The sequence below is a fragment of the Rhyacophila brunnea genome, unplaced genomic scaffold (genome assembly GCF_057557595.1).
Source record: "Rhyacophila brunnea isolate RB1 unplaced genomic scaffold, BYU_Rbru_1.0 scaffold_6, whole genome shotgun sequence".
Taxonomy (NCBI): domain Eukaryota; kingdom Metazoa; phylum Arthropoda; class Insecta; order Trichoptera; family Rhyacophilidae; genus Rhyacophila; species Rhyacophila brunnea.
Window position 1 is genome coordinate 20,572,388 of NW_028233276.1, and position 16,121 is coordinate 20,588,508.

Sequence of the window (16,121 nt, forward strand, 5' to 3'; positions counted from 1 at the left end):
CCGCGCTACCTACATAATAAAATTATTATTCTTATTAATATATTTTCCTTGTTTTTTAAATATTTTTTTACGCTAGAATCATAAACGTCAAATGTAAATGAATCAATGCTTGTTATACAGTCAATTATTATTAATTTCGTTCATTTACGAACATTAGTGTCTTGTCTACTCATATATTGCTTGTGGTTAATTTTGAAATCAGAACAAAATCTTAATAAATAACTACCTACGATCATTTAGGTATATACTTGCATGGTTGAGGATTAGGTATTTAAATTATCAGAGGCGTGCTAAAAATTACTTCAACGTATTGCATTGGATGTCGGAAAAATTGCGCAACAGGAAAACGGAAAGCATGCATGGTTACTTAACAGATGAATTCAGAAGCGAATATGCAACTTAAATTATTACATTACCAATTTGTTATAATGTTATAAACATCTAATGCATGAGCAATAAAAAGTTCGCGCGAATTTTCGAATTGCGAAGTTTGCGTTCAAACCGCGCGAGTCAACAGCTACGTCCATCACGGACAACGACTGTGACATGGAGTGCATTTGAGTATCTTGAAAAGTGATCTCCCATTGTGTCTTATGCAAACAGTGTTTTATAAATACTCATGAATTAGATTGAACATTCAACTCTATCTACGTTGCAATAAGGCTCATTATAACAAATATCTGTTCATATTATCTTTATAGCATTATTGTCCTTTTCCGTTAATGTATCTACTGGTATCCGTATATTTCATTGTACAAAACATAATATTGGCATTATCTATAATATGCATCTGAGAAATACCTATGTGGTAAGAGTGATTAATGGCAATTTTCGTATTGACTTATTCTACTAACGTGTCTATTTTAATAGATTCGCGAAAGTGCCCTGGTATACGAAAATGTAAACATGCAATCATCACCGTGATGGCGTTCTTCAAATCTCTGACAAATCAACCTATTATATTGTATTATTATCAGTCACATAGATGTCAAAAAGGATAAGTTTTACCTTTTACCTGTTTACAGTTATTGAGATATTTTAGGAATGATTTTGACGTAGGTACTTTCTTACAAGGCGATGGGGGCGCCATATTATGCAACTAATGAAATTTTATTTCGTTATTGTGCAGCTAACTTCACATAGGTAATAAAAAATAGTGGACATCTCCATGATTATGACTGTAGCGTCTACGGTAGCGGCAAAATAAAATATCATGTCAAGCAGTTTACATTCATAGCATATTTTTGGATAATAATATGTCCTTAGATTATAGAAAAAAGATTATAGAATATGTCGCTTGATCTGATAATGAATTACGCGGTCGAAATAATTTTCGATAAGCCTTACAATAAAAAATGGTATATATTTATGTTGTTTAATTTTTCCTGCATTTTGGTCGTATTATGTTATTTTCTACATACGTTGAGAATAATGTGTAATGTTATGTTATTGATATTGTGGTTATATTATTTATCCTGTTTACTACAAAGTTGTATTAGGTAAAACAATCGTATAATAGTCAAACTCTGTTATAATAATTATTGCTGTCACAATCTAAAAACAAACTAAATAATAACATAAACACCGTTTGGTCAATCATTCTATAAATTTAATTAATAACCGGCGGCCAACGGGCCACATGCATTTTTGCAAATAACTGGCCATACTAATATTATAACACGTGACTTATATTATTATTATATCTTCCCTGTTTACACGTGTATGGATTAACTGTTGACAGTACGCATTATCGCGGCCATAACAAGACAATTCAACTGTAAACATGTATAATCCTGCAAGTTGCAAGATAGCATGCATTAATCAAAAAAGCTCGAAAGCCACTGAATTTTCACGCAACAGTTGGGATTTGTTCGATATCTGCGCCTGCGCGGTAGAACGATAGTGGCGAATCTGCCGGAAAAACAACGAACTACACCGCGCAGAGACTCATTTTGAAGTTAACCGATTTTTACGACTGTCAAATAGTATCATAAAATGACAACATCGCGCCTCGCTTACTCTTGAAGATTGCGATTGGCGAGACAGTCAGCACTTTTACGTGTAAACAGTTATCGCGATAGTTTAAAATACATACTATTGGTACAAGTAAATCCATGCACGTGTACAGGCGCTATTATGTTGAATACCAACTTACAATTTAAAAAAATACTTACGTAAGTACCTACTTAAAAATGCATCTTGCAACAATTAATGCTCCAGAGAAAAGGGTATATTGGTACCTAATTAACCAACTTTTTTTTTGACAAAAGCTTTTGAAGTCGAAGTATGGCCATTGAAACAAACTAATATTATTATTGAAAAAAATACTTGATCATGCTAATTTATATTTATGCAGTTGCATGATAAACATAGAAAAAGCCACTTTCATTGTTATTATTGAAGATTTACAACTAAATTTAGGACAAGATAATATCTATTGATTTTCTTAAAAAAAAAAACACAGCGAAACACGAACACTTTCAATGTATAGGTACATCAATGAAGTAGGTACCGAGTGAACTATGGATGTAAATTTTGGAAATACAATACTATATTATTGAAACATTGAAGAAAACGATTTCGCTTTTCGATTATCCAACAATTGCCAATGAGGCCAACAATTGTATACATTTTTTATACTCTATCTATATTATCTACTCCTAGATAGGTTCGACCGTGTATTTAACTTTAATGCGCCCCATAACCCTAAACAGGTTGCAAACATATTTCAAATAGTATTTCCACAAGGCCGCTAATCATGTGAAGGAAATGTGACATATCGTTGTAATTTTTACACCACTGACATTAAATGGCGATTGAAGTGCTATTCCGTTACAATGAATTAGGGGTGTTACAAAATAATACTATCGACTGAGTAACTTAAAATAAAATAATTTTTACAAACGATAGAAGTGTGCTCGATTTATGTATTGTATGTAGATACAAGTGCTTACAATCGATTTATCGATGCTCAAAGGTGCTGCGCGCGGCTGCCTCGCGTGACGTTAATTTTGTTGTGAGCTGGCCCGCGAGCTGCCTCGTGCAGCGATGTTTGCGAAGCAAATGCCCGAGGCTGCTCGCTCAGTCAGTACTCAGTACGCACCTATTAAACTTTTAACATGCACATCTACTAAATATTTGGGGAGGAAAAGCATGTCAGCGCCGCAGGTGAATACAATTTCATTTTTACGCTGCTTTTATGCTGTCAAATGTTGTATTATTCTCTTTTCTCTCCTTATCTACCGCGCACGCGCAGTGCGTGACCTGTCCACCCCCACGAGACGTCACTGCTTAATACTTATAAATAATAATGTACTTATTATGTGTGATAGTTTTATTAGTTACTTTAGTAATAACAGTAAAACATTATATTTAGTCCAGTACCTACCTACTTAATAACAATATATCCACAGTTACCTAAATCCTATGGAATATAAATACAAATATATGGGAATGTAATATAATATAAATTATTAAAAAATTAAAATAAAGGGGGGGGATATGTATATCAGTATGTCTAAGGCATAAAGCCCACCAACGCGCTCACTACTGAGTAGGCCCCCTCACACCCGCACATTACCCTTCACCTATGTAATAAGGGGCTCAAGCAGCACAAAATAATTATTATTATCAGCGTCTCTCATAACAGTCATAACAAAGCAATAAAAATATTGTTAAATTTCTCGGGGCTTATAATTAAAATTGGACACGCAATAAAATTAAACAATGAGTTCTCTGTTATTAAATAATGGCTTCTCGCCCGTCGATCGACGACGCTTCCAGAGCGTGATTTTGCTCGCCGCGTTCAATGAATGGACTGCATTGTATTTTCGTTCATTCGTATCGCCGAGAAGCCAAAAAACGATGACTCATGGGGCGGGCGCGCACAATGCGTCGTCAAATCCAGTGGGCGCTGGCGTATTTGATTACGTTGTATTTTCGTTGATTTACGCGCCACTTGTGAAATTTTGCGCGAGAGCCACACTTGTTGCGTTAAGTGGGTTTTACGCCTAAGAGCATGGACCCCACAAGGGGGGGGACTGACAGGGCTTTAGCCTAGAGGCCCGGGCTCAGGAAGGGCCCGGCGTGACGAGTCGACCGATAAGTGAGATAAACACAGACCACAAATTTGGTCTAATAGTAAAAAAAGTCGCATGCGGCGCTATTTTAGTTCAGTAATTATAAATAATTAAAACATTTGATTGTACGATGCAATTTTTAACTGTGTGCCGATACTCGACAACTCCGTAATTCAAATGGATGTAGGTACATATTAAAAATACAAAAAATCGCTAAAATACACCTTAATTTTACCGCGTACACCATGGAAAACGCTACTATAGCGCGTCACACTGCCTTTACATTTAGCGATAGGTAGGGGGGCCCGCCAAACATCCTAACGTGGGGGCCCGCTTCAGGATGTGGGAGCCATGTAGAATCTAATTTTGTTTTTCTCTTTGCAATAGGGAGGTAGCTGTGTAATGTCATTTTTATCTAAGTAAGTAGGTACTAATTTATTAATTTGCCCATGTTTAAAAAAAATGGCAATACCTAGGTATCTACACGTTTACAAAAAATATTTTTTTATTCAATTATTCTTCTTCAATCAAAATTTGGAAAATATGCGTCGCAGGGTCTTTTTAAACGTAAGGAAAACCTTTCAAATTAGTTGTCATATGTTTCGGCTACGGTTTAGTTTAGTTACTGTTGAAAATTTACGTACGAAAAGTTATATGAAAACACCATAGAAAAAAAAATACACGCTGCATAGCTTTACATCGCACTTACGCACACAAAAATCGCATCTGCCTCTCTCATTCAGCGTTGTTATTGTATCTCACTTTTGAGCGTAGAATGTTGGAGGGATTTCGTAGCGTTGTTTCGTTCACACACCGGCATATGCAAGCTACGTCACAAATTTTTCGACCAATCGGCAAGCTCGGTGATGACACATGCTTCAAGCTGGCAGCGACTCTGCGTCTGTCCTCAACAAACGATTGTCGAAAAACGATCAGTTATTTACAACTGTTGTAGGCATATAGACGCAAGTGAATATTTAGACGGAAAAACATGAGTGGTCGCCAGATCATTCTCAACTGTTGACAATTAATATACTGTATCGCGACGTGTTTACTTTTATCTCAGTGAAAGTTATAGTGATTCGAGTTAAGCGAACAACGTTTCGTGCTTGAATTTTATATTTTGTGTACGTTTTTATTTCCTGGTGTATCTTCTTTTACATAACGTTCGTTTTGAACGTTGTTGGATTTGTGTAACTGAAGTGTTGTGATAAATTTCGAAGATTCCGTCGATCAAGGGATCACGTGCGGGACGATCAGTGGCCAGTGATTGCTCGGTTGGTGTTAATATGAGGCTGAAAAGGCAATCTCCATGTCTTGTGTTGAGGTTTATGCCTCTGCAATCAGTGGGTATGTAATATTACATTCGTAAACATAACCAGACAATCCGTTTTAGATACCTAGCTTAAAAGTGTGTCACATTAACTAAAGGCAGTTTTATTAGTATTTCCTTACAATCTTTCCGTTATTATGTCATGTCAATTAGGTACCTACGTGAACCATGTTCGATAAATTCCTATGATTTGTAATCCAATTAGATTCGTTTTAGCGGGTCTTGTTTTGAAAATGGTGTTTGACGTTTCGATTCAATATTGATAGAAAGACGTTAGCATGTCTTTAACTTTTATGATCTGCTGGACCTGTTATGTTTTGCTGTCGCGATATAATTTATTTGTGTACGTCAGTCGTCTTTTAATTTACGGTAGCGATATTGTCACTGTTGTCAGCAACACGGCGCACGGGTGCAAGGTTATAAAATAAATGTAAATATCTGGTGAGTCACTCGTCGATGTCGGAATATTTTTCCACGGTATTGAGGCCTCGCCGAGTAGTGCTAAGAAACATTTCCTGTCATACAATAGTGTCCCGTAACTTAATCAATTCATAAATGAATAGTATTAGGTACGAAGCGTTTGATACCCTGCCAACAGATTATTACAACATAAACATATTGTATCTAAACGTCAAACAGAGGCCATTACTTCGGAACATAATTATATCGTAGATATATACTTCAATTAGTTTCAATACTAATAATACGTCTTCATAATGGTTCATATTATACTAATTATACTATTTATGTAGGTACGCAAAGGTTTCACTATTAGACTGTAAAGCAGGTAGATACCTAATATCTCTGAACAACGCAGCTAGGTACAAAACGTCAAATTGACATTTGAATAATGATGTCACTGTTAGGGAATTCATTGTCGAAAAACGAACATTGTTACCAGCCTACCAAATAATAATTATGTCAAGCTTATAAATTAAGTTTCCGTCCGTTACTCCAGTAACCGTGCATCTCAAATATTATTAAATTATTGAATTAAGTACTGATCAAAACGTTATTTTTTAATTTAAATAATGTAAGTAAGTCAACCCAAAGGATCAACAATAGAAGAATACACATGTACAATAGGTATATAATATGACATATAAAATAAATTAATAAGTGATAGTCCCAATACAGGTGGATACAGAAAACATAATTACTTACTTAAATCAAACTAAATTAAATATTTAATACAGTTAATGAAAACTGCATTGGATAAGCTATTAAAATGATAAAAAAACATACCGAAAAACGTAAAATATGTATAGATATTTATTTATAGGTACCTATAGAAGATGGGTAATATAAGAAAAAGTACAGTCGTCCAGTTGCAATGAGAGGTAAATTTTGAAGCAACTTAATTTGAAAGAGGCAAGGGAACAAAACAGTTCGTATTTGTAGGTAGGTAGGTACCTTTGTAAAATACTATGACCAGGTACTTATCTATTTAATTTTGGGACTTTTTAAATATCCTAAATTAATATAGTAAGTATTTAGGTATGTACTTCTATGAGTTAGTTTTATCAACGATGAAATTATTTTATTACAAGACTGGTGGGACCACCCCAAAAAGCCGAAGTCCTACTTACAGAATGAAATTAAGCCATTATGACAATTTTAAGAATGTTGTGTTCACTATAATAGCACGAATACTGTTAGTAGGTGCCTACTAATTCAAATATATAATTATTACCTGCGGTAAGGTAATAATTATTATTGTGTATGTTTACTAATTTCACGTAGACTCATAATACCGACAAATACTGGCCATAATAAAAAAAATGTTATTATGAAAAAAATGTATGTACCTATACAATACCTATTACAATGTGCATTATTGAACGTCTAATCAGGATGTTGAAGGTTGTTTATTATTAAATAAAAATGTAAATTGTAAACAATGCAGATAGGTATGTAAGTCATTATTATGTATGGTACCTATTCCAAATAAACATTCAATTATTGCCGATAAGACTGCAAATTTAATGATAACAATGTAACTCCTATAATTAATAGCAGATATGTTATTGTTATTAGAGAGGTAGTTAGAAAGGTTTATGTAAATTAACGCATATTATCTAGTTGGGATCAGTTATATTTTAAAGTTCATAGATCGGCTTGATGGTGGGGGGGGGGGGGGGTGGTAATTTCATAAAATTGGCATCACATTTCTTACTCACGACACATCCGTAGTAGGTAAGATGGTGTTTTGTATTGTGGTGAATACACACTTCCTTGGTAAAATGGGGAGCTGTTATCTTTCAATATTTTTAATATCTTGGTTTGCTCAAGGTTGGCCCACGATATAATCTTTGCAACAATGCGTAAGAAGTAAATACCAACTAGCTGAAGTTTGAATATTTAGTTATTTAGTAGGTAATAGTCTATGTAGGTACTAAACTGCTTGTTACTTTAAATTTGTATAGATCTTTTACTTTACAAGGCGTACCGTACCCCCCCCCCCCCCCCCCACACCCCACTTATCAAAGCATGCTCAACGAATTATTGCTTCTCTATCTGCGCAGTTTGTATGTAAATTGGTAGACTAGACTCTAGAGTAGAGATCCTATTTCGCTTCACATTAATATCATAAATATTTATTCAACATCTTTGTTATGTTGGTAAAACTTGATTAGGTAATATATACTTAATCAAATCATTTTTTTGTTTCATACCTATACTAGTTTGGATGAATCAGTGCAGTTAAATTTTATTAATTTTTATTGTTATTGGAATTTATTTACATGCCTGTTGAAAAATAGGGCGATTTTGTGGCTTGAGATCGTCCTGCGAAATTATCTAGTCAATGGGGTTAAAATTTAATTATACCTATTATGTCCGTGTATAAGTGAAGTAATAAAAAGTATTGGTATGCAACTGAATGAATCCTATGATCGAATATTCAACGGCTCAGGGGGCGATAAAAATGTAATGAATAGATATAACTAACAGACGGTAATTATTGATAATGTTAATCATTGCTACTACTATATACAAACTTGCAATATGTATTTTTTTTAACAAAAAAAATGCATTTAGGGTCGGCCTACCGGAATTTTTGCATTCCGTTTGGTTAATCCGCCCCATCATAGCATTATTTAATTTAATACTTAAATCAGTTTTATGCTCAGATTAAATTAAATAAGTTTTATGAGATAAAGACGCAACTACACCATCGTAAACTAGTTGCTAGAGACGGAAACAATGCAATACGTTGTAAGTGAGTAGGTAAACAATGAATTTTTACTCTCGCATCGTAAAGTAGTCCACACGAAGGTATCAAGCGTGCAGACAATACGCGGTGGCGGCCAAGCAAAACGGGGTATCAAAACCGAACCGTGATGGTGACTCACTGAGGGAGCTGGTTTGCGGAGTAGGTACCTACCAAGTTGTTCTCCTCCCGCGAAGGCCGAGCGCGCTTCCTGCTGGCCAGGTCTTTCGAAACACTTCGTGCAGCCTCTCTCCGTCTCCCTTCGCTTCGTGATTTACCAATATGGATTGTTGATCTATGCGATTTAATACCTTTGCTGCGTATATGCTATTTAAAGATTTATAAAACAACACCTTGCTTAATTTGCTTTGCATTTGAATCAGTGTCATAATGTATGAAGAAACATAATTTTATGACAATGTATAGGCTTCGATGACAGCAAGAGAATATAGCTAATGAATTTACACCCATGTTATACTTGCCTAACAAATCTAGAACAGACACACGAAGTACAAAAATCTGGGATAAATTTATTCCATGGATTATTTTTTTTTCTTTTTAGAAGAGAATAGATACATTAATATTTTGATTGTAACGAATCACCACTAACTTATCTGATGTCGAACGAATCTCATTTGTATTCGTATGTTTTGTTTCAGGTGGTCACAAGGAGTTTCACAGACGGCACAAGGAACTATGCGAGGATACGCTCCTGCCAGGAGCTGCTCCTCGTGTTCCTCCAGCGGGGGGCTGCCCGCCCTCTCCCGATCTGGGAGGGTCGCAACTCCCCGCCACCCCACTGGAAGCTGCAGGTAACTAACTGAAGATCTTCATGATCGTTAACACCACATTACATATTACCAATTAAAACTTAGGTATAATTTACAAATTGTGCAATCAATTATTTATTTATAAAGCTACAGTATAATATTATAGAGTATATAGGTAGATACATCAGTGGCGAAGGGTGACTTTTGGAAAGAGGTAGGCTGTGGAGATATGATAAAAAGAGCACACTTGTCAGGTATACTTACGAGAATAGTACGATATTTACTACTAATGAATAGGCACACACTAATAAATTATAACGACACACTAATTCAATGAAACTTCAAAAACTCATTGACGACATAAAAATGAGCGATGTGTTTAAATTACGTATTTTTCAAAACATGTATACCCATCAAAAATCATTAGATAAAATTTATTTTTATTTTTAAAAACAATCTATACTTACTTATTTATTAATATTCGATTAAACGCCGTTGAAATTATTTTTTTAATTATCTAATTATTAATGATTTTGGACAAAGTGCGCAGTCGTGACAACAATATTATGCGTGAATGTTTTAGGCTCTGCGAAAGGAGCTTGCCTCATTTCGTACAAATCAGCAGACTTGCTGAGGTTACGAGACGTAAAGTCCATACAAAAAAAATTCAGAATTATTCCAAACATAATCGGAAATTTATTTACGTCGAGAAGTCGCGGCATTTATTATTTAATTTACGGCGCGGCGCGCTGTGGTTTTTTTAATACCTTTGCAGTTGTTTTGTAAACTGTGTAATACTGTAATACATTCCTACATATGCGATCTCGTTGGCAAAATAAATTATTTTTATATAACATAAAATAATGAAGTGATTAAGTATATAAATATGTCAATATGCAATTAAAAAATATTTTTTAGGTAGGCTTTAAATAATCGCCTAGTATGGAGTCTTCGCCACTGAGATACATAATATTATTACGAAATAAATGATTGTCGCGTTATAATTATACTAATAATTGTAATAGTTATAATAGGTTAGTAATACTATTGAAAAAAATCTAAAATCTCCAATGTGTAGTAACAAAATCGGGGAACGTTCTTCTACTCAGTATTGAAAATGATAGTTCTTCATTCAAGATTAACCTCGTACACGTTTAAGTACCTACCTAATTAGTAAACTTTTGTTTGATTATGTTTGTCTACTTGCATAATAATATATAAAATAACCGGTGTAAACTGTCTTGCAAATAATGACGTAAGACTCTGCTTTTTATACTTTATAAAATCATTGCATGTAACATTCAAGTGGTCGGACAAGTTAATTGATTTATGGCACCGGTCAAATTAGATTTAGTTTGTAGACAGCGCAGTTGACAAAATATATCATGCACTCCACTCGCGTGCTTATACATAATAAGAATATTCAGCGTGAAAACGAATTCGGAGGCAATAATGTAATGGCCATTTCGCCAGCTTTATTGACCTGTGCCAGCCACCACTTGTTGGATCCGTGCGAAAGTTGACCCTCAGACCTAGTAGGTAGTGATTTTGCGATGAAATTCAAAATGTCACACACGCTTTGTTGGATGGGGGGAAGCCTTTGAGTTTTGATATTATTCTTTGCATAAATTTTATATTGGATACCTACCACACATAAACGCTCGGACTCTATATTATTATGCATAACGGGGTTTTTATCATCGTTTGTGTACTCTAATTTACCTAATGTTTTTCACCTTTGTTTTACACTAATTTTAATGACGGGCAATCTATCCGAGACAGTACCACTTTTCCTACAACAACAAAAAACCCTGAATCCATTTTCATTTTCTCCCTAAGGTACCAATCTATAAGGTGACAGATGTTTTTTCGGGTTCGGCAAAGTACAACTTTCATAATAATGGACAAACTGGTGTTTTCAGAGAAAAAAAATGTAAATAGCACCATACACAATTACTTGTACAAAAAAGACAATAATTAAACAAAAACACACAATCTTTTTGTGTTTATGTATCATGGAAGTTGTCAGAACACTCAGAACGCTGACAAAAATTGAAATATCCTCTATTGACCTATTATAATATAATAGTGGAGTTAATGCCAGAATGTGAATCTATGCATTATTTGTCGTAAGGAAACTGGATGTAGTATGGGTGTATTGTACTGTATGTATTTTCTATGCAAAGTAAAAATATCAGTCCTCACAGTTAATGATTAATAATTAAGTACTTAGGTACTATAATTTAGCATAATAAAAAAAAATATTGTAAAGATAAGTATGTATTATTAATTGTTTTATCTGAAGGATGAATAATACTGCAAGTGGGAGGTACCCTTTATCGACTGTCATTTTTAAGTTTAATAATGCATTGTATTATTCATCACAAATGATAAGAGTTTGTATGTATGTACAATTCAAAATAATGATTTGTTTTATAATAAAATATAATATCATGTTTATCAATACTTAATTAGAATGTTTCACATTGAATCATATTTTTTTTATCAAGCACATAAATAGATAGATACCCACTGAATTGTACTATGTATAATAAATACCTACTAAATAATCGCTATTTTTTATCACTTACATGACATGACAATCGGTCTTCTCTATTATGGTTAGTGAATAAATATTGGATTCGCATCAATATTTTCCATTTTTTTAATCAATATTTCGTTGGCAGGGCCGCAGTGGCGAATGCTTAATACTAAGCGATCATTTAACGTTTAGCTCGAGTTGTAAAATAATCAAAAAAACAATTGCGACGATCAGTTAGAATCAATTTATTAGATTTCGTACCCGGAAGTAATGAAATCACAATGAGATAAACCAGCGGCACCTTTCAATACTACGTTACTATGAAATTATTCGGTGTTTAACCGTGAATATGTTTATAATACATAATATGTGATTAACACTACACGTTGAGAAAATAAGGATAAGTGTCTATAGAATTTTTTTTTTCTGAAATTTTTGAATTAACCCAAACATGATGGAACTGGTTGTCGCTGGTTAAGTATATATTTGTATTATTTTGGTTTGTTATAATCATTTAACAATCCCAACAGGCAGTATTCGCCACTGGGTTTGACAAAATCTTGCGTAATAATTATTTAAGTACCTACCCACATAATAGATTATATAGTATATGTACTTAATCATTTATTAATAATGTTGCAAGTTTTACTGTGTAGTCACATTTTTTGAGATTATTGTGAATCGTCTGATAGTGGCAGTTAGCCTGTGTTACTTTGGTAGACGTGACAATGGTTGTTTCGCAAATGGTACATCATTCAAATTCGTGCAATAATGACAGATAATTTTAAATTAGATTTCGTTTATTCATCGGATTGGCCTTTTAATGTGGACGGTTATATCGGAAGTTGTAGGCAAAAATATTTTCCTCTTGCGGTCAACATTTTCAGAGAAACGCTAACGTGGCGTCATGGTCTGTTTACTTTTGCGACATGTGTAATGTAGATTGTAGTGAATTAATCGGGACTATTATAATTATTTGTAATATTTTAAGTATGATAACCGTGTGTGTCATGTTCTAACACAATCTAGAATAAAATCTTGCTTGTTTTTTCCGTGTGATATCTGGAATCCATCACTCGATATTATTCTGTTGTTTTTGGTCGTTCGTTATGTCAAGAGGTCAGTAATCATTAATTTAATCAAAATGTGTACATACATTAAATATAATAAGTACGTTGTACACATTTTATGGCCACGACCAGGGGTTGCAAACCTGGGATCCCGTTAGAGGGATTATTATTTTTTTGTTTAAAAAATACACTGTAAAAAAGTGTAATGATTGAAATTCTCTGATTAAAAATAATTTAATTAAATTTATATAATGTTCTTAATAGTAGTTAGGTACTCAAAGCCGGGTACTCATTATGTACTCGTTCCAGATACTGTAACCAACTTTAGATGCGAACTAATTATTTGGTGTCCATACTAGTTACATACTGTATCCGAAACGATCATAGAGTATCAATCATTAAAACAATTTATAAGTATGTGAAACTTGATTCATGTCCCTTTTCCACCAAGAATTGACTCTGAAAACCGTTATGTAAAGTGATTGATTTGCTTGTTAAATATCTGACGGACCCAATTTTTTTCAGACATAGACAACCACCCCGCGAGTCGAGTCCTGCCATTCCTGTATCTAGGCAACGGGCGGGACGCGTCAGACGCTGCCTGCCTCCGCGAATTGGGGGCTACCTGCGTCCTAAACGTGACGCGGACCCTCCCCTGCCCTCCCACCGCCGCCGGAGTCACCCACAAAAGAATACCGGCAAGCGACTGTGGACAGCAGAACCTCAAGCAGTACTTCGAAGAGGCCTTTGAGTTCATCGGTGAGTCCATCATCAAATATTATCGTCTTTATAATTGAAGACCCGTTTACACCATTGTTTCAGTTGTCCGTTCAGTCTCCGATTCGGGTTAGTTGTCAGTTAAAAGAATATATTGAGAAAAATAAACATTCAAAACCCGTCTCCTAATTTCTTAATACGTATTCTTGAGTATTGAAAAAACTACATTTTGATTAAAGTTCCATAAAGTTTAGTGGTGAAAGACAAAACGAAACAGATTTTAATTCGGTTGGGCAAGATCAGTGTTGCCCAGTAGTAAAATACGTATTTGGTATAAATATGTCGTTGAATGTTCATTTTCAGACACCGCAAACATCTTAAAATTTCTCATAAAAACATCAGGCTGCTGTCTTTTTGTACCTTATATTTTGATGTAGCTCTAATTATAACGTTACGATGTTAATTTTTATATATTATACATACATTTTTAGTTATATTTTTGTAGTGAAAACGGTGTTTAAAATTATGCCATTATCTAGGCATTTTTTTGTAATTTTGGGATTTTTTTGTTGCGAATTCGCTTATTTTCTTACCGCATGTTTTCAACGGTAGTTGGCAACACCGAGCGAGACTGATCGGACAACCTAACCGATCATTTAAATGTGCCTTTCAGGATATTATTAACCGAATTATTACTACAGATATTAATTATTAATAGGCTGCGGCGTGAGTCAGTGAGAGCGGGCGCTCGTGACTATCGCAGCGGCTTATTTCGCTTCCTGGCTGCAGCCCAAAGAACCGGCGTCGACGCCCGCGACGCCCTCTCCCTACACGAGTATGGCGTCGACGTCGAATTGGGCCAAGCGCCGAATTTTTTCAATAGCTTTTCTTTTACCCGCCTGACTCACGCCGTAATAATAATGTACCGTAGTGTTTTGAAATGTTTTGACGGTCGCGTTCTATTTTCAAACGTAGACAGGCGGTCGTTCGGTCGAAGGTGTGTCAGACAATTTGCATGTGTAAGTAAGTCTTTACTAGTATTATCGTAAATTTATCGTTACAATAATGTCGGGAATATATTTTTAAAGTGCAGACGGCATTCCCATTACTTTCGTTTTTTTTTATACCGCGTTTATAAGACACTCAGATGATTCACTTCTAAAAAGAAAACATGTTTTCAGCGTTTCTTTCTACTACTTAGCGCGTTTTATGTTTTATGTCAACACGACGTTCCTGTTTTGTAAATAAGACATTCCGCATATAGTTTTACCTGTTAATTATTTATTCTGAGATTTAACGGGACAGCTGAATTGAACGTGTCGGTGGGCCCTTATTAACGTATTTGACAACTGTATTTATAATTAATTTTTATTCGAAATTTATTCGTACATTGAGAAAATTGAATTCATCTTCTTATTCCTTCCCTATCAAGACGATTTTAACATTATCGCCTGTTATTCTAAACAGTTGTGTACCCGTTGATCTAGTTAATGCTTTTTTTATTCCTCTTACACGAAATTTTCGGTCCTTTATAATTCAATTCGTTCAATATTGGCCAGTCTATCAAGTTAAGAGTAATTTTGAGGATATCTCTTATACAACCACATTGAAACGCTATCTCAATTATTAACAATATTTAAAAATATATATATATATATATACCTATATGTACTTATATAGATCCAGCATTATAAGTTGTCTGTTGAAGGAGGGCGCCACATGCTAACATTTGAAATATAATTTAATACTTTTTATACTGTGATGAGTTTAGTTCTAAATTCGAACACCTGCCGATGTATGGTGATATATCTATAGTAATCGAAAATAATCATTACGCGTCCTACTTCAAACTATTGTATATTGTGAAGAATGACATTTTACATAAATATCTAAAACCGAAATAATGAAAATTACTAATCCGTCAACCCCGGTTTTGGTTTTGACATGTAAGCCGGTAGACACTCCCGTTGCAGTATTTTAAAACTATCGACTGCCTTACTCATGTCTAATACCGTCCGTTTTAAATTGGAGACAGTCGATACAGTTATCCAATAATATCTCTCACTTTTCAAATATTAACAAGCCGTCTTCTGGTTTTGGCATACTTCCCATTTTCTGCACAGCTTTTTGATTGTCAGTCATAAATTATTATGATCTGACTGTACGCGTGTTGAAATGTCTCGTATAATTTTATATTAATGAGATTTTTTTGGTATTAGTCAAACTCTGTCGGTGTAATAGTTACTTTATACCTTTCGCAAACCTATAATAAAGCCGAGAATGTAAGAGCTTACATATTATGTTATTAATATCCAATCTATGCTGCCGATTCTTTATAATATTATTATGTAGTCTTTGGTCAACGTATGATTAGTGAAATTTTAATTTCTCCATGTAAA

At 34.4% G+C, this 16,121-nt stretch overlaps 1 protein-coding gene across 5 annotated transcripts in view; it reads left to right on the forward strand.

Annotated features, from left to right (window-relative positions):
- puc (dual specificity phosphatase puckered) overlaps nt 1-16,121 on the forward strand; it is a 206,406-nt gene that overhangs the window by 155,729 nt on the left and 34,556 nt on the right. For 3 of the 5 annotated variants that reach the window (XM_085956346.1, XM_085956345.1, XM_085956347.1), the window contains exons 3-4: nt 9,283-9,435; nt 13,531-13,764. In XM_085956346.1, coding sequence (XP_085812472.1) covers nt 9,283-9,435; nt 13,531-13,764 — 387 coding nt within the window. Of the gene's footprint in view, nt 1-9,282; nt 9,436-13,530; nt 15,361-16,121 lie in introns of those variants that run through there. The other 2 variants (XM_085956348.1, XM_085956349.1) reach the window with 1 other exon arrangement.